This window comes from Macaca fascicularis, chromosome 6 (assembly GCF_037993035.2).
Source record: "Macaca fascicularis isolate 582-1 chromosome 6, T2T-MFA8v1.1".
In the NCBI taxonomy this organism is placed as follows: domain Eukaryota; kingdom Metazoa; phylum Chordata; class Mammalia; order Primates; family Cercopithecidae; genus Macaca; species Macaca fascicularis.
The window spans coordinates 529,914-548,259 of NC_088380.1; the positions used below are offsets into that span (position 1 = coordinate 529,914).

The window sequence follows — 18,346 nt, forward strand, 5'->3', positions numbered from 1 at the left end:
AAGGCAGGGCACTGCCCGAGGGCTCTGCCAGATCCCCAGGTGAGGGGTGGGGGTGGCTGTGCTGGCACAAAGGGCTCCCGCGAATCTGGAGCTCACCCAGCAAACATCCAGGCGGCGGCGGCGGCTCTCAAGGGGCACTTGTGCTGTGAGCCGCAGAGCCACGTTCAGGCTCGTCTGGTCCTGCTCCCCGACAGCAAGACCCTTGGCCTGTCAGGGGGTCCACAGAAGATGAGCGGCCTGCGAAGCTGCCACAGAAGCCCTTCGGCTTCCACCACACGCCTGCTGTCGATGGTTGGCTGACTGAAGCCCTTTGTTTTCTCTTTTCAAGATTTCCCATGAAGCTAGCAAAAGCAACAAGCTCGGCAACCCTGATCTTCACTGTTCCCCCTCCGTTAGAACGCCGTGGCATGGTGGAGCCCAGCGCTTCCCCAACTCGGCCCCCGCTGGAGCAGGACAGGCAGGGGCAGGCTCATCCCACTCCGTTAGAACGCCGCAGGATGGTGGAGCCCAGCGCTTCCGCAACTCAGCCCCCGCTGGGGCAGGACAGGCAGGGGCAGGCTCAGGAGCTGTGGGAACCGCCATGTCCCACCACATGGCCAGAGAAGCTGGTTTGGGGATTGGCATGGCTATGCAGAGATATGACACAGAGTGACAAGTACTCCAAGGCCCCTGAGAATCCCTTATTTGCCTTTTTGGTTCTTCTCTGACATCTAACCTGCATTCTCCGTTCTTGCCCTGAAGTTCCGTGAGACAGCCTTAAATCCCTCTTTAACTTTCTAGGCGTGAAACCTCTGCTGCTTACAACCGGAATCCTAAATTAACAGAGAAATATGGCGAGAGGAGCCTTTTCAGCCTCAACCTATAAAACCCAGCGCAGTTACTCACACAGGTCAAGGCAGATGGAGCAAGCCCAGCGCTGTCTACACAGCAGGCTGCCCCCATCACAGCCAGCCAGTGTCTAGAGCAGCTGCCTCCCCAAACACCCCGGCTCCTCCCAACATCGCACGGCCTGTCCTCATGCTGGAACGAGGCACTGCGAGGAGGAAGCAGCTGCCGCTGATGGCTGCACACACTGCCGTCTGGTCTCTGCAATGTCACAGGTGTAGTCTTCAGATTTGCTTTGATGTAGCGAACCTAACACATGAAAGTAACTAGAAAGCTGTTTTCTCCCTTCCCCTTAAAAAGATGATCTTAGTACACTATGAAGCAATCACTTTTTAAACAATCCAACATAGAAATAGTCCGTTACACATTTTAATCAGACATAACTTCTCTTTTAACGAACACACAGGTTATTTGGTGAAGATTTTCCGTTGAAACACCCTGTAATTGGTGCAAGGTTCGCAGAATAATTTTGTCCTTATGAAATCAACAACTGCCAGTTCACACATACACACACATATGCACACATATGAAATATATATGAGAATTATATATCCTTATCGGTGACTGTTAACGAAGGAGGAAAAAGCGCATCTACCAAATGAGCTAACCAGACTAGTAGAGAAGTGCCGCCTCTTCAGTTTTGTTTTCGGAATGTCCAGGTCAATCGTGATGCCTTCTAATTTATTCCAAAGTCAAGTCTGAAGCAAGCGAAATTAGAAAGTGCAATCTCAATGCCTCCCTGAAAAAGTCCTTCCTTTTTAAGTCACTGCAGCTTCATATACAATGTTCACTACAGACAAGGATTACAGCCGCCGCCCCTCCTCTGCCCTGCAGCAAACCCTCCTCTCCCTGAGGAACCTGGACCTGCTTCCGAAACCGAGGATCTCCCAGCGCTCCGCTCCTTACCCCGAAGGGTCCTCTCTGCCTTGCTGGCTCAAGGTTTTATAGTTACTGTGACCTCCAAGAAAGCAGCAGGACAAATAATGCTTTACTCTGATGTCGCTACAAACTCAGCACACACACCAACCAGCACAATGACCCTTTTTTGCAGCTTTAAACCACTTTGGTTGAGGACTGTTCTACCGTGAGCTCACCTTTCGGTACATCTGTGGAGTTACCAAATGGCACAGCACCGTGTAACTATTCCAAACCTAACACAATCCATTTCAAAAGGTGGTGACGTCACAGCGACACTCAAACTTGCTGATGGAAGGCAGCCATGCCACACAAACAGGAACTAATATCAACCCTATAGAAAGACCATCTTCCGGCCAGGCGAATATCAACCCTATAGAAAGACCATCTTCCGGCCGGGTGAATATCAACCCTATAGAAAGACCATCTTCCGGCCGGGCGAATATCAACCCTATAGAAAGACCATCTTCCGGCCGGGCGAATATCAACCCTATAGAAAGACCATCTTCCGGCCGGGCGAATATCAACCCTATAGAAAGACCATCTTCCGGCCGGGCGAATATCAACCCTATAGAAAGACCATCTTCCGGCCGGGCGAATATCAACCCTATAGAAAGACCATCTTCCGGCCGGGTGAATATCAACCCTATAGAAAGACCATCTTCCGGCCGGGTGAATATCAACCCTATAGAAAGATCATCTTCTGGCCAGGCGTGGTGGCTCACGCCCGTAATCCCAGCACTTTGAGAGGCTGAGGCAGGTGGATCACCTGAGGTCAGAAGTTTGAGGCCATCCTGGCCAACATGGTGAAACCCTGTCTCTACCAAACATAGAAAAATTAGCCAGGCATGGTGGCGGGCACCTGTAGTCCCAGCTACTCGGGAGAATAAGGCAGGTGAATCACTCAAACCCAGGAGGTGGAGCTTGCAGTGAGGGGAGATCGTGCCACTGCACTGCAGCCTGGATGACAGAACGAGATTGTCTCAAAAAAAAAAAAGAAAGAAAGAAAAAAAGAAAGCTCGTCTTCCTAACTCTGCAGGACCGGGTCAGCGGGTCAGTGTCCACACCGGCTTGAAGGCTCTGAACATATCTATCTCGCTATAGAAGTAAGCTAGGCGGCCGGGCACGGTGGCTCAAGCCTGTAATCCTAGCACTTTGGGAGGCCGAGACAGGTGGATCACGAGGTCACAAGATCAAGACCATCCTGGCTAACACGGTGAAACCCCGTCTCTACTAAAAAAAATACAAAAAACTAGCCGGGCGAGGTGGCGGGCGCCTGTAGTCCCAGCTACTTGGGAGGCTGAGGCAGGAGAATGGTGTGAATCCGGGAGGCGGAGCTTGCAGTGAGCTGAGATCCAGCCACTGCACTCCAGCCTGGGCGACAGAGCAAGACTCTGTCTCAAAAAAAAAAAAAGAGGGAAGCTAGGCTGACAGCACCCTGGACATTAGAAACAGGATGAGGATTAACAATTCGCCTCAAAAATCATTCACCTACAAAGTAGCTGACTGTATTTTCTTCATTTGAAGACAAACATGGAGTGGTTCCCACGGGACACCCAGCACACCAGACTGCTGCGGTGTGGAGCCTGCACCACTCTCTAGGCAGGGGTCTGACGCATCAGGAAGTACGAACAATGAGAGGAAGAGTTTCGTCCAGATTTACCAAAAAAATGACTTTTTAGGGGCCGGGTGCAGTGGCCCATGCCTGTAATCCCAGCACTTCGGGAGGCCGAGGGCAGTGGATTACCTGAGGTCAGGAGTTCAAGACCAGCCTGGCCAATATGGTGAAACCCCATCTTTACTAACAACACAAAAATTAGGTGGGTGTGGTGGCGTGCACCCATAATCCCAGCTACTCCGGAGGCTAAGGCAGGAAAATTGCTTGAACCCAGGAGGCAGAGGCTGTAGCGAGCCGAGATCACACCACTGCACACCTGCCTGGGTGACAGAGAGAGATTCCCTCTCAAAAAAATAAAAATAAAAATGAGTTTCTCAGATAAAGCGATGGTGGTAGAGCAGAAAGACACGCTAGCAGCCACTGAAGAGGAGCATCTGAGCACCCTTACAGGGCGTGGGTGCCGAGAGCAGAGCCTGCGGGAGGCCCGTGTCTGTTGCAGGCAGCGCATGTCGCTCTGAGCCCGCCTCTGCCGTGCTCACGGGGTTCCAAGGATTTCAAACAATGCACGAGTGCAAAGCGTGTACAGCTCAGGGCGTAGTAACATGTGCTCCAGGAATAGTGGCCCTCACACTGCCACGTGGGTTCTATAAGCTTAGGATTTTTAACAGTTTGTCCTATTCCTGTACAGACAGGCAGGCGGGGAGAACACAGCCCTTGAAAGCAGACGGACAACGCCACTCCCGCTTCCGCCTGGCCTCAAACTATCCAGTAACTGCACACAGGTCACTCTCGGTTCTGGAGAACAGGTGCCTGGGCTCAGACTGGCTCCAACACCACTACCTGCGTGGCCTCAGGCAGCTCAGCTCTTCCACAGCTCTGCAAAGTGAGGTGCGTGGGGACGAATTCACACGGCAGGCCCAAGGCTGTGTCCTACCAGGGCCTGTGTGCAAGGCTGGCCCTTGACTGACATCTGAGAACTCGGATTCTGGGCGAGTTCCCAGCACCATTAACTCCTACAAGTGGCTCTGTGCCCGCAGTGCTTGTGCACCTGGCACAGACCGCACCAAGCCCACCCTCCTTCTGGACAAGTCGGAAATTTCCACACAGGCCAGGCAGGGGGAACCATGTGACCAGCCCTTAGCAAAAGCCGGGTGCTGAGTCTCCAGCGAGCTTGTTCTTACAGTCAGGTGTGTCCTGTGTGACTCCAGGGAGTGGCCCCTGGGGCGCCCTGCACGTGGCTCCTCTGAGCACCACCCACACACCCTCTCCCTTTGCTGATTCTGCTTTGTGCCGAGTACAGCCCTGTGCTGAGTCCTGTGAGATCTCCCAGCAGGTTATGCAACCGGGGGCTGGCCTTGGGGCACCCCCGCAAAGAATAATAGTAATACCTACTTCACAGGATTAGACTGAGGATCCCATGAGCGAAGAGGTTACAGGCTCAGTTCCCAGCAGCTATGTGTGACACGGGGCGGTAATACCTGTCTACCACGTCGGTTGCAGTAAACAATGAGATAATATATATAAAAATATTTTGTAAAGAGTGAAGAATTACACAAATAAAAACTGGCATTATTACTCATAAATGGCAAGTATTTTTGAGTATATATCATTGCTAATAAATATCTGCTTGCTGAATACAGACACAAGCCAAATTCCAAACACACATTAGGTACCAACTGGATACAAGAAACTCTTGGTGTTTCCTTCTCCTTTATGGGAGAGAGATTTTTAAAATAAAAAACCTTGATAATATAATATTACTACTTTCTATTATCATCTGTTATGCAGTTCTACACATTATCTGACAAATTCTTAATGTAATCTGGTGAGAGAAAAATAATTTGAGGAGAAAGTATTTAGGGAGTGATGAAACACAGAAAAGTACTTGTGGTAAGGACCAGTATTGTATTTGACTTTTTAAAAAACCATTTTTACCCTGGAGCTAAAATACGAGGTTACACTGTTCTGCTTGATACAATACGGGCAGCTTACAAATGCTTCAGAGAAACCACATCCCCAGCAGCTGCAGAGCGTCAGGAGGAAACCCTCTGTCTCTGAGGCTTCGGGCACTTCTGCTCCGAGGGTGGCGGGAGTGGAGGTCGCTGCTGAAGGGTGGCGGTGTGGCCATGGCACAGGCAGCAAGGGACAGACGACGCCAGAGGCCCAGAAGGCTCATGACTGCCTGGCCTCGCGTCACTAAAAGCAGTTTTATTTCATCCTTGTCTTACTTTTCTAGTATGGCTTCCTCTACTCTCTTAAACTTCTTTAGTTCCACAACCAGTTCCCAGTATCTGAGATAGAGCCACATGAGTCTGCCATTCTGGCGTTTGTTGGTGTTCCAGACTTCACCACAGTATGTATCGTGCTGAAATATGTCGGTGAGACCGGCTGCCATCTCTAGGTCCGCAGCAACGGGGTCGACGGACGCTCGCACCAGTAAGCTCTTCTCCAGCTCCAGCCGCTTGCTGCGAGGAAGAAACAGACTGCAGTAGATGTTCTGTCTTTCCGTGAGAATAGCTTCAAACTCTTTCAGCAAAAGCCTGGCTCTCCTTTGCCAGTTTTCTTCCTTTTGCAGGCAGCTCAAATACGCATTTCTCAAAGGCTGCACCTGCCTTTTTTCTTGCATCACCTGGGCCCGTTCCTGTTCCAGAAGCTTCTTCTCTTCTACCAACTTGCGCCCCTGAGAGATAAGGGCTTCTCGATAACTAGCTGTTCTGTTCTGTTCCTTTTCGAGTTCCAAGGACAACTGAGCAACAGCACGCCGATTTTCTGAGATCATGGCATGGTACTTGGCTTCCAGATCCTGTTGAAAAGCAGTAGTTCTCTGACGGCAGGCTTCTCTCTCTTTTTCTATTTCTTTCTGGGATTCCCTAGACCAAATCCAACCTGACATGAATGGAGACAAATGCACAAAATGAAAAAGTTAGGGCTGAAGTTCTATAATTTTCACTTAAATCATAAGGCAGCTAAGGATAGCATTTCAATAAAAGCTTAAGACCTCAGCCGTACCAAGATCACTTCTGTACAAAAACGTGTCACAGGCCAGGTTCTTATCTTAAAATCAGGCAAGGGCTGGGTGACCAAACGATCCTAGCCCTAATCCTTTCCGTCTTCTAATTGTTTGTTGCTAAGAAGATCTCCCACTGCTTTTTTCTCCTCTCAAACCCACCACCATTTGCCTGCTCTGGCTCTAGTACAACTGGCAAAGTTTAAAATATCTGGGGTCGGCTTCAACTACCGTTGGCCGGGTTCTTATAAAAGTTGTATTTAGCTTTGCCTGGTGGCAACGAGTAAACGGCCTGAGTTTGAGACACTGCTTACATTCTGATAAGGACACATGAAAATAAAGTGGGTTAAAAAGTTTAGCCTCAAGACACAGTGGGCGGCCGGGCGCGGTGGCTCAAGCCTGTAATCCCAGCACTTTGGGAGGCCGAGGCGGGCGGATCACAAGGTCAGGAGATCGAGACCACAGTGAAACCCCGTCTCTACTAAAAATACAAAAAATTAGCCGGGCGCGGTGGCGGGCGCCTGTAGTCCCAGCTACTCAGGAGGCTGAGGCAGGAGAATGGTGGGAACCCGGGAGGCGGAGCTTGCTGTGAGCCGAGATCGCGCCACTGCACTCCAGCCTGGGCAACAGCGTGAGACTCCGTCTCAAAAAAAAAAAAAAAAAAAAAAAAAAAAGACACAGTGGGCTTCTTTCCTCAAACTGGAGACTGCCGGAATCTCACGAAAACGGGACGGGGACTGCTGGGAGGCTGCAGTGGGCATTGCCCGGCTCTGCCCCTCACACCAAGGAGCAGCAGGGCGGCCTGCGCTGCAGAGAAATCCGGTGCCTCTAAGACCTGATGACCCACAGAGCCTGCCGGCCAGCGTGCACCTGGCTCCAGATGGAGTCACCGACTCTTTGCCCGTCCCACAAGTAAGAGTTGGGTGTGTTTCAACAATAAAAAAATGACCGTGCGATAACAGTTCCATCCACATTCCGAACTGATGCTATTGCTCAATAATTTCATACACGTTAGAGCAACTACTGCTAAGTCTGTTTTTCCAAATAGCGATGCGTTCTGCTTGGACATTCTAAAAGCAGCACGGAATTGAGTCCTCTGGAAAACAGGATTGTATGGCAAATTTTCAAAGCCCAAGGCCCCAAGCAGCAGTGTGGGTTCCCTCGTGCGCTTCTATCCTGCAACCCATCCCCCACTAACCACTCTGTGGAATCCCTCTTCCATAGCCCCTTCTAGAACCACTGGAGTTTGCATCCACTTTCATGGTTCTCTTCCTCCTTTCGCTGCTTCCCCCAACCCAGGCAGCGTCCTTGGCATTCAATTCTTTTCTCCCAGGTCATTAATGGTCACCTTTTTCTCCTGGGTCATTAATGGCCTTTGTGGGAGCAATTCCATGACAGCAAGATTTCCGTTAGCCTGAAAGCCAGTCTCCCTTGGATATGCTGTTGACACCTCACCGGGTAAGCACAAAACCAAACTCATCCTTCCTCAACCAAAAATAGCTGCTAGTCCTACTTCAGATGACAACTCAAACTCATGTCATCTTTATCTCCTCCCTTTGACAAGAGCTCACAGGCAGAGGCCTGACCAGGAAAGAAGCTACTACAATGTCACTTGATAAGCACTGAGGGGTTTGCAAAGGTATGTGAGGAGAGAGAAGGGAAGGCTCGTCTGGTTTTGGTGAAGTCAAGGAAGGCTTCATAAAAAGGTGAATGAACAAAGTCTGGAAGGCTGAGCAGGAGCTGCAAGGAAGTTACCTGAAGTCAAACGAGCAGGGCAGACGAGAGCCTTGGAGAGCGAGAGGTTCCAGGAGCCAGATGTGCCTGGGGACGGGGCTTACGTCAAGGAGAAGCTGGCGCTGCCTTTGGAGAGTCACAGGTGCCAAATGAGAGGGGCCCCCAGGAGACCCGGAGAAGGAGCACGGGATGTGCTCTGCAGCCATGAGGAGTCAAAGGAATTAACGTGACTTAAGAGCATCCAGGAGGTGTGGAGGGCTGGAGGTGGGGCTGGGAGAGGTGGGGCTGGGAGGGGTGGGGCCAAATCAAGAGGAGACAGGCAGCTGCTCCCTGATACAATCTGGGGGCGATCTCAGTCAAGTCACATCATTGACAAGTAAAACCACTGGAAAACTAACACAGACAATGATGCATACAGTTAATCATCAGACCCCACCACACAGGCTGTGGTTATTGGGAAGTTTGGGGCTGGACGGGGAGCCAGGCAGTGGAGGCTGCAGGCAGCTTTGCAGAGGAAAATGTGGCACGACAGGCTGGGCGTCAGGAAAACCTGAATTCCGAGTCTGACCCGACAGACGCCTCATGACTCTGGGCACATGCGACTTTTCAAAGCCTCAGTTTCAGGTGGGACTCCTGCTTCTGGGAAGACGGAGTAGACGTCCTCCCTATTCTTCTAAGAAAACTAAGAAGACACAGTTGACGTCCTCCCTATTCTTCTAATTGAACTAAAAATCCTGGACTTCATCGATAAAACAAGATGACTCTGAAAGGTAGAGAGAAGGGAGACTGGCTTGGGTCCCTGGGACCCCAGGAACAACATGGGGGCAAGTCCTCTAGATTTTCATTTTGCTTCATAGATCCCAGACTTGGAGCTGAAGACACAGGTAATTAGAAATCTCAACGGGTGCAGACAAAAAAAGAAACTCCAACAGAGCCTGCTATCTTGGCCCAAAGGACCATGATAGGGGCCTGGTAAGGGAGAAAACATTCCAACAGTAATCACTCTACATCAGCCAAGTAATACAGAAAAAACTGCGGCCCTCGCTCCCACCCAGCGGCAAACACAGGGTGGGGTCGGGGGGAGCCACGTGGGGAGCTGAGACCTTCCCAGCCAGGGGCACCAGTAGAGGCCAGGGGGCTGGAACTCCCACCCTTTCCTCGGGGACCCACGGGGGTCAGAGGCTGAGTGGGAGCCTGGACTTCTGTCCCAACCTGGCGGTAAGGAGGCTGCGTGGCCCTTCCCCGGCCAGGGTGTTGTTCAAGAACGCCAGCTAAAACTGAAGGTTTAAATAAAAACCAGTGTTTCATCACGTAACACCCAAAATGCCCAGGTTCCAGCAGAAAATCACTCATAGTACCAAGGGTTAGGATGGGTCATGCTAAATGAACAAAGATGACCAACAGATGCCAAAAGCCGGATGAGAGACGGCAGTATTATCTGACGAGGACTTCAGAGCAGCCGCCATGACAGAGAGTCAACGAAAACAAACAGAAGACATAAAGAAGAACCAAATGAAAATTCTAAAACTGAAAAACAGAACAACTGGGAGGAAAACTGGAATGATGGACTAGACATGGAGAAGCAAGAGCAGCGTGCCCCGGGCAGAGGCTCAGGACTCCCCCATGAACACAGGAGCAATCCTTTGCAGCCTAGCCACAAACATAATTCCACAATATGTAAAAGGAATTCTACAGCATGGCCACGGGGGGATCGCTCCAGAGACAAAAGGCTGGTTCAATATTCAAAAATCAATGTAATCTAACACATTACTGGCCGGGCGCTGTGCACTTTGGGAGGCCAAGGCGGGTGGATCACGAGGTCAGCAGATCGAGACTATCCTGGTTAACACGGTGAAACCCTGTCTCTATTAAAAATACAAAAAAATTAGCGAGGCGTGGTGGCGGGCGCCTGTAGTCCCAGCTGCTGGGTAGGCTGAGGCAGGAGAATGGCGTGAACCCGGGAGGTGGAGCTTGCAGTGAGCCGAGATTGCGCCACTGCACTCCAGCCTGGGTCACAGAGCGAGCCTCTGTCTCAAAACAAAACAAAACAAAACAAACAACTAACACGTTACTAAGCTGATGAAGAAAAATCACATGATCACATCAATTTATTTATTTATTTATTTATTTTTTTTTTTTTTTTGAGACGGAGTCTCGCTCTGTCGCCCAGGCTGGAGTGCAGTGGCCGGATCTCAGCTCACTGCAAGCTTCGCCTCCCGGGTTTACGCCATTCTCCTGCCTCAGCCTCCCGAGTAGCTGGGACTACAGGCGCTGCCACCTCGCCCGGCTAATTTTTTGTATTTTTTTAGTAGAGACAGGGTTTCACTGTGTTAGACAGGATGGTCTCGATCTCCTGACCTTGTGATCCGCCCGTCTCGGCCTCCCAAAGTGCTGGGATTACAGGCTTGAGCCACCGCGCCCGGCCGATCACATCAATTTAAACCAAAAAAAAGGACCAAATTCAACACCTATTTATGAAAAACAGGAATACAGGGGAGTTTCCTTGACTTCATAAACAGCATCCACAGACAACCTGCGGCTGACACTGTACTTAGCTGGGAGAGGCTGAGTGTGTTCTCTCTGGTCAGGGACCGTCCGACAGAGTCCCAGAAGTTCCAGCTACCGCCGGAAGGCAAGACAAGAAATCAAAGGCAAACAGGCTGGAAAGAAGAAATACAACTAAAGTCTTATCCCTTATAACAAAATTAACTCAAATGAGTAAGTGCTTAAATGTAAAATGTAAAACTAAAACTCTAGGGAGAAAAAAACCTTCAGGACCTAGGGCAGAATTCCTAGACTTTCCACAAAGAGTAGAGTTCATAAAAGGAAACGATGAGAAGCTGCCCCTCATCAAAAGTACCACTTTGACACTGCAAACGCCCCTCTGAAGAGAATGAACAGACAGGCTACAGACTGGAAAAGGATACTTGCAAGCCACATATGCAACTAAGGACTAGAACCTAAGACATATTAACAACTCTCAAAACTCAACGTTAAAAACAGTCTATTAGAAAATGGCTGAAACGCCGGGCGCGGTGGCTCAAGCCTGTAATCCCAGCACTTTGGGAGGCCGAGACGGGCGGATCACAAGGTCAGGAGATCGAGACCATCCTGGCTAACACGGTGAAACCCCGTCTCTACTAAAAAATACAAAAAACTAGCCGGGCGAGGTGGCGGGTGCCTGTAGTCCCAGCTACTCGGGAGGCTGAGGCAGGAGAATAGCGTAAATCCGGGAGGCGGAGCTTGCAGTGAGCTGAGATCCGGCCACTGCACTCCAACCTGGGCGACAGAGCCAGACTCAGTCTCAAAAAAAAAAAAAAAAAAAAGAAAATGGCTGAAAGACAAGAATACTCATTCCATCAGGATATGCTGATGGCAATGAGCACGTGAGGAGGTGCTCGACGTTGCACACTTGAGCCACGATGAGAAAAGATGCTCAACACTGCACAGCAGAGCCATGACGAGACAGCACCACACACCCATCAGGATGGGCAGACAGGACAGCAGTGTGAGCACCAAATGCCAACCAGGAGGTGGAGAACCCGATCAGCTCTGCATTGCTGGTGAGAACCTAAAACGGTGCAGCCACTTGTGAAACATTTCAGCCCTTTCTTTTTTTTTTTTTTGAGACGGAGTCTCGCTGTGTCTCCCAGGCTGGAGTGCAGTGGCGTGATCTCGGCTCACTGCAAGCTCCGCCTCCCGGGTTCACGCCATTCTCCCGCCTCAGCCTCCCAAGTAGCTGAGACTACAGGCGCCCGCCACCACGCCCGGCTAGTTTTTGTTTTTTTTTTGTATTTTTAGTAGAGACGGGGTTTCACCGTGTTAGCCAGGATAGTCTCGATCTCCTGACCTCGTGATCCACCCGCCTCGGCCTCCCAAAGTGCTGGGATTACAGGCATGAGCCACCGCGCCCGGCCCAGCCCTTTCTTAAAAAACTAAACGTGCAACTTCCATAACACCCAGTAATTTCACTTCTGGCCCTTTATCCCAGAGAAATGAAAACTTACATTGACACAAAAACCTACACAAGAATGTTTATGAGAGCTTTATTCATAACAGCTGAAAACCGGAAAGGACCCAGATGTCTTTCAGTGGTTAAACACACTGTGGTATGTCCATGTCATCAAACACCACTCAGCAATGAAAATATCTATGAACTACTGATACAGCAACAATCTGCACGGACCTCAGGGGGTTACGCTGAATGAAAACAGTCAACCCAAAAGGTTATATACCGTTTGATTCCATTTATATAACATTCTTGAAATGACGAAGTTCTGGAGATGAAGAACAGATCAGCAGTTGCTGGGGGCTATGGAGGGAGGGCGGAACACAGGGCAGCACGAGGGGCCCGGGATTGGGGGATCTTGACGGCATCCTGGCAGATGTCTTGGCTGCGACACTGCACTGTCATGTTGCAGATGCTTCCATTGGGGAAAGCTGGGTAGAGGGTACATGGGCTCTCTGTATTACTGATGACAACTGCATGTGACTTACATCACCCCAAAATAAAATATTTAATTAAAAGAAACTGAGTTGGGCCCCGTGAACTCAACCAGTCCCTTTCAGCTCTAAGACCATGTGTTTTCTAGGTCAGGAGAGGAAACGGGAGGTACAGGAACGCTAGAGGGGAGAAAGCATGGAGAGATGGGAAAAGCACGGAGAGAGAGATGGGGAAAGGGGAATCAGGAAGACTGAGAGAAAAGGGGGGAAAGCAGAATACAGAGGAGGTGTGAAGAGAGAGAAGCCCACTGGAGCGCTGAAATACTGAATAGTCTCCCAGGGGAGCTACTCAGGGTAAGAATTTCTCCAGGGACTGCTCTTTCAGGCAAGCACAATTACACACATTTCTATGTTATATTAAGTAAAAATCTAGTAAATGGCCTGGGCACAGTGGCTCACACCTGTAATCCCAGCACTTTGGGAGGCTGAGGCAGGCAAATCACGAGGTCAGGAGATAGAGACCATCCTGGCCAACATGGTGAAACCCTGTCTCTACTAAAAATACAAAAATTAGCCGGGCATGGTGGTGGGTGCCTGTAATCCCAGGTCCTCAGGAGGCTGACGCAGGAGAATCACTCGAACCAGGGAGTCGGAGGTTGCAGTGAGCCGAGATTGCGCCACTGCACTCCAGCCTGGCAACAGAGCAACACTCCGTCTCAAAAAAAAAAAAAAAAAAATCTAGTAAATGTAGTAAGTGATCAGGACTGGCTTCTCATCAATAAATCAATCAATGGCGCTTATGAAGTATTCATACGCCTGCGTCTTCTTCTAGACTACACTAGGGGCTGGTTAACGCTCCTGTGTGCAACAGAACCTCAAACACATCATAACACACCTTTGGAGAATCCTTACAAGAATGCCAAGTCAACAATTATCTCTCACCACACTACCTCAGCAAAAAACCAAGAAGAAAAAATAAAATATTCTTCAACCCTTTTCAGGGACAGAAAGCATCATTTCAAAAGTCCAAGAAGGGGAGGTAAGAATTTCAAAAGTGAAAGTTACCATGAAAGGCTATAAAAGCTAGAGATGAGTCTGAAAAACAAATGGAAAATGAGTCACTTCAGGGCCTCTCCCAGCCTCAAAGCCAATTAATTATTACATTAGTAAGAGTAATTTTAAGCCTTCCAATCCACTCACCCTAGCCACAGGCAACAGTAGCCTCTCCAAGTGTTAAGTGTTTTTTTTCCCAAGCCTGCAGGCGAGTGAGCTTTTCACATGGCAGCCCCTTAGCATTGGATGTGGACCTGCCCTGTCTTTCACCAAGAAGCAAGCACTGTGCAGATCACTGAGTCATAAAAACCACCTGCTCTTACCAGCCTCCTCTTCCTCTACAGCAAAACTCCTGACCTGAGACATGGAAGCAGATAAAAAGCCTCTACGTAAAATGTACCACTACAGCTAGAGGGCAGTTTTGCCTTTCTTCCATTCAATTACTCAGTCTCTCATGTTCCTAAATGCCAGCCCAGAACCATGGAACCTGAAGAAACACAAAACGCACTCCTCTGCATCAGTGAATTGATTGTGTGGTGGAGATATAAGTCTGCATGTGACTGACAGGTCCCCAACGTGATGCCAAGTCAATCTAAACTAGAGAGAATTTCTGGTCAGGCCAAGCAGAGATTTCCTGGATGAAGTCTCCGAAGATTGATTTCCTAAACATTAAACATCACTGGCTTTCCAAAACTGGTTTTCTTTTTTTGTTTTTTTTAAACCCTGTTGCCCGGGCTGGAGGGCAAGTGGTGCCATCTCCACTCACTGCAGCCTCGACCTCCCAGCTCCACTGATCTCCCCACCTCAGCCTCCTGAGGAGCTGGGACTACAGGTGTGCATGGCCACAACTAGCTAATTTTTGTATTTTTGTAGAGATGGGGTTTTGCTGTGTGGCTCATACCGGTCATGCGATCTGCCTACCTGCGCCTCGCAGAGTGCTGGGATTACAGGTGTGAGCTACCACGCCCAGCCCACTGATTTGCTTTACACCCATTTTTTCCCTCATCAGTCCTTATGAAGGCACCTGAAACAAGGAACCGCCCCCCCTGAATTGAGAGCAGCAAAGCCTTGAGAGGGAACTTAGTTATTAAAACCCACCCCACACAAAATGCTTCTAAACGCCTTGGCTGACTTAATCCTTGCAATGTGCTGAGGTTAAGTATGATTATCCATCTTCTGTGAACAGGAAAACTGAGGCTCAGAGGTTAAATGATTGGCCCACGGTTCACTGCATGGGATAAAACTCGGCTGTCCCTGACAGGTCCCAAAGTCACGGCCCTCAGGCTCCCACATCATGCTGCCTCCCTCACCGGGGCTCCACACTCTCAGCCTGGAAAACATGAATTTTAAGAAAACCATGACTTACGAAAAGCAGCCAGTCCCAGCATTGGAACCAACAGGGCATAATTCCATCTGCTTCCATCACCACCATCCGCCCTGGAATTAGGCCGGATATTCCAGTTTGGGGGATCATTGAGGTTATTCATGGAGATATACCTTGAAGTAAAGAATAAAAACGTTAACTAGTTTTATTCAAGAAATGTTCTTCAGTTTTAACTATGTGTGCACAGCATTGAGGCCCTACGGGATTCAAAGAAGGAAAAAACAAGACCAGGGTCGGGCGTGGTGGCACACACCTGTAGTCCCAGCTACTCGGGAGGCTGAGGCAGGAGAATCGCTTGAACCCAGGAGGTGGAGGTTGCAGTGAGCCAAGGTCACACCACTGCACTCCAGCCTGGCGACAGAACGAGACTCCGCCTCAAAAACAAACAAACAAACAAAAAAACCAAGAACTTAGAGGAAAGTGACTCACAATCCGGTTGGGGAAAGTGGAGAAAACAGACATGTCTTAAGCATCTGAAGTGCAGGTAGAATCAGGTAAGTTCTCTAGTACAAATACGTTTAAATGTATGGCTGCTGCGATGGTTAATTTTGTATGTCAACTTGACGTACCACGAGGTGCTCAGATACATGGTTAGGCATTATTTCTGGGTGTGTCTCTAAGGGAGTTTTTGGATGAGATTAGCATTTGAACCTTTAAACCAATTTCTTACATCTCTCCCCTCTATTGGTTGTTTCTCTGGAGAACCTCATACAGTTGTATCAAAGATACAGAATCAATTCGAAAGAAGTGGGCTCACACCAGACACTTCCTATGAGCTAGGGTTTGAAGAGTGAGCAGCATTCTGACAGGCAGAGAAAGAAGGAAAGGGTCTTCTCATCAGGAGGAAGACTGTGAGGAAGGCAGGGAGGGGTGATGTGGTGGGGAAGGTGCAAACAGTGCTAGAAGCTTCTCAGGCCTCCTGGTGTGGTGGTGATGAATGCAGAGATGACAGAGCTCTCTGCCTCAGGCTCAGCATGCACCCTCTATAGCAAGGCTGGGGGGCTAACTTTAATAAGAATTTACTAATTTACTGAGTACCTACACGAGGTTGCACGTTTTCACAAAGTAGAGTCACTTTAAATTTGTTTACATGTGACCTCCGCAAATACACACGATTATAAAATAGTCAAGGGATGTATAATAAACAAGAAATCCAATCCAATTTCTGAAAACTTTTCATGGGATTTTCAACAAATATTTAACATCTAAAGATAGAAAATTATGATAAGCAATAAAGATATGACAAAAATATGTCTCAGAGCTTAATACTAACGGGTTTGTGGTAATTATAGAATTAAAAAATTAAGGCCAGGCGCGGTGGCTCACGCCTGTAATCGCAGCACTTTGGGAGGCTGAGGCAGGTGGATCACCTGAGGTCAGGAGTTTGAAATCAGCCTGGCCAATATGGTGAAATACATATTTCACTCTACTAAAAATACAAAAATTAGCTGGGCCTGGTGGCGGTGGCCTGTAGTCCCAGCTACTTGGGAGGCTGAGGCGGGAGAATCTCTCTTTTTTTTTTTTTAGACAGTCTTGCTCTGTTGCCCAGGCTGGAGGGCAGTGGCGTGATCTCCGCTGTCCGCGGGAGAATCTCTTGAACCCTGGAGGTGGAGGTTGCAGTGAGCTGAGATCGCACCATTGCACTCCAGCCTGGGCAACAAGAGCGAAACTCCATTTCAGACAAAACAAAACAAAATTAGATAGATAACTCACCCAGCACCAAAACTGCATAACTAAAAAAAATGTCTAGGAGGTACTATGTCCATTCCCTGCAAGCCAATAAAGGCCACGTCTGGGGCATACATCCAAGAAAATAATCCTAAAGATGAAGTTACGGTCACAAATATGTTCTGTACGGTGTTATTTATTAAGAGTAAAAATGGGAAACAACCCAAATATCAATAAAATGGGACTGAACCATTGCAAATTTACTAAAATAACTCAACATTGTTAAACATCTCGCATAAGAGAAAGATTTTAATAATTTAAAGTGAAAAGACAGGAAACAAAATTGCTAATGATTATTGGTTTATTTTTCATGCCACTTCATTCCACAAAAAGATTTCAGATATCTTACAAAAAGACACTAGAAATATTAAAATACTCTCTGAACCTGAAGCAAAATCAGGGTAAGCTAGCAGAAAGGCGTATAAGCCAAAGGGATCTACGCATCTTTAAAAGCTGACCATGGCCCTGCGCGGTGGCTCCGCCCCTAATACCCGCACTTGGGGAGGCCGAGGAGGGAGGATCGCTTGAGGCCAAGAGTTTGAGACCAGCCCGGGCAACACAGCAAGATCCCGCCACTGCAAAAAATTTAAAAATTAGCCGGAAGCCAGAAGCTAGGGACATGGCTGAGGATCGCTCCCGCCCCTCGGAGGCCGGAGACCGAGGGTCACTCCCGCTCAGTAGAGGCCGGAGGCCCCGGGTCGCTCCCGCCCACCTCCGCGGGCGAGCGCAGCCCCTCCGACCCCATTCCCTGTGGTCTGGACGTTCAGGTGCCCTCTGTCTGGGCGATCCCGCAGAACCACCCATGGCGTTTTAAAAATGTTAGTGCCCAACACCTCCCCAAAATAGGGCCCGCTCTACCTCGGTCGGGGAGCCCAGGACCTCCGCGTCCCCCCTCAACGCCTCCGTCCGCGAGTCCGCTTTGCGCAGGCGCGGCGCCCCCACTCAGCCCCCGCCCGGGCGTGACGTAGTGCGCAGGCGCGATGTCCCCCACTACCGCCCCGCTCGACCCCGGCGTGTTGCGCAGGCGCGATATCCCCCTAGCGCGACCCCGGCGTGGTGCGCAGGCGCAGTCTGCGCAGGGACTGGCGGGGCTGCGTGGCGGCGTCAACAGTCATGTCGGGGGTCCGGAGACTGTCGCGGCTGCTGAGCACTCGGCGCCTGGCGCTGGCCAAGGCGGTCAGTCCGTACCGCGGACCGGGGCGGGACAGGCGGGGGCCGAGGCGGCGGTAGGAGCGGGACAGTCCCCAGCGGGTGCGAGCGGAGCGGGCGCCGGGTCCCCGCGCCCCCGGTCCGGGGATCGGGAAGGGGCTGGGAGAGCCCTGGGCCGGTGCGAGGCGGAGCCGCGGGGCGGACTCGGGGAACCGGGGAGCTCGGTCCTTAGCAGGTAGTCCGCGTCCCGGTGAAGGTCACGACCCCGCGGGCTTGCTGGTTGTCCGCTCTGCCGCCTTGGTCCGGGCCTGGGTCCGGGAACCCCGCGGGCTGAGGTGGCCCCTCGCCTCAGTGCCTGGCGGGTGGACTCGGGGAGGAGTCGTGTCTGCCCAAGGTCACTCGGGCGGATAGCGGCCCGTGGCCGTCCTGG

At 50.1% G+C, this 18,346-nt stretch overlaps 2 protein-coding genes across 7 annotated transcripts in view; one reads left to right on the top strand and one right to left on the bottom strand.

Annotated features, from left to right (window-relative positions):
* Positions 1 to 5,303: 5,303 nt before the first annotated feature.
* Positions 5,304 to 17,683, bottom strand: CCDC127 (coiled-coil domain containing 127). 2 transcript variants are annotated; one of them, XM_065546031.1, is made up of 4 exons: positions 17,626 to 17,683; positions 15,293 to 15,390; positions 15,022 to 15,152; positions 5,304 to 6,304 (listed from the first exon to the last, which is right to left on the bottom strand). In XM_065546031.1, the coding sequence occupies exons 3-4, from the start codon at positions 15,140 to 15,142 to the stop codon at positions 5,643 to 5,645; spliced, it is 783 nt and encodes a 260-aa protein (XP_065402103.1). In that variant the 5' UTR covers positions 15,143 to 15,152; positions 15,293 to 15,390; positions 17,626 to 17,683; the 3' UTR covers positions 5,304 to 5,642. The 2 variants fall into 2 exon arrangements, with proteins under 2 accessions (XP_065402103.1, XP_005556616.3); XM_005556559.4 differs by lacking the exon at positions 15,293 to 15,390.
* A 30-nt stretch (positions 17,684 to 17,713) lies between these two features.
* The window catches only part of SDHA (succinate dehydrogenase complex flavoprotein subunit A), a 32,268-nt gene continuing 31,635 nt past the window's right edge, over positions 17,714 to 18,346 (top strand). For 2 of the 5 annotated variants that reach the window (XM_045394707.2, XM_073993021.1), the window contains exon 1: positions 17,834 to 17,943. In XM_045394707.2, the coding sequence (XP_045250642.2) occupies positions 17,881 to 17,943 (63 nt within the window). In that variant the 5' untranslated portion in view covers positions 17,834 to 17,880. Of the gene's footprint in view, positions 18,152 to 18,346 lie in introns of all 5 variants that reach the window. The other 3 variants (XM_045394708.3, XM_073993020.1, XM_073993022.1) reach the window with 3 other exon arrangements.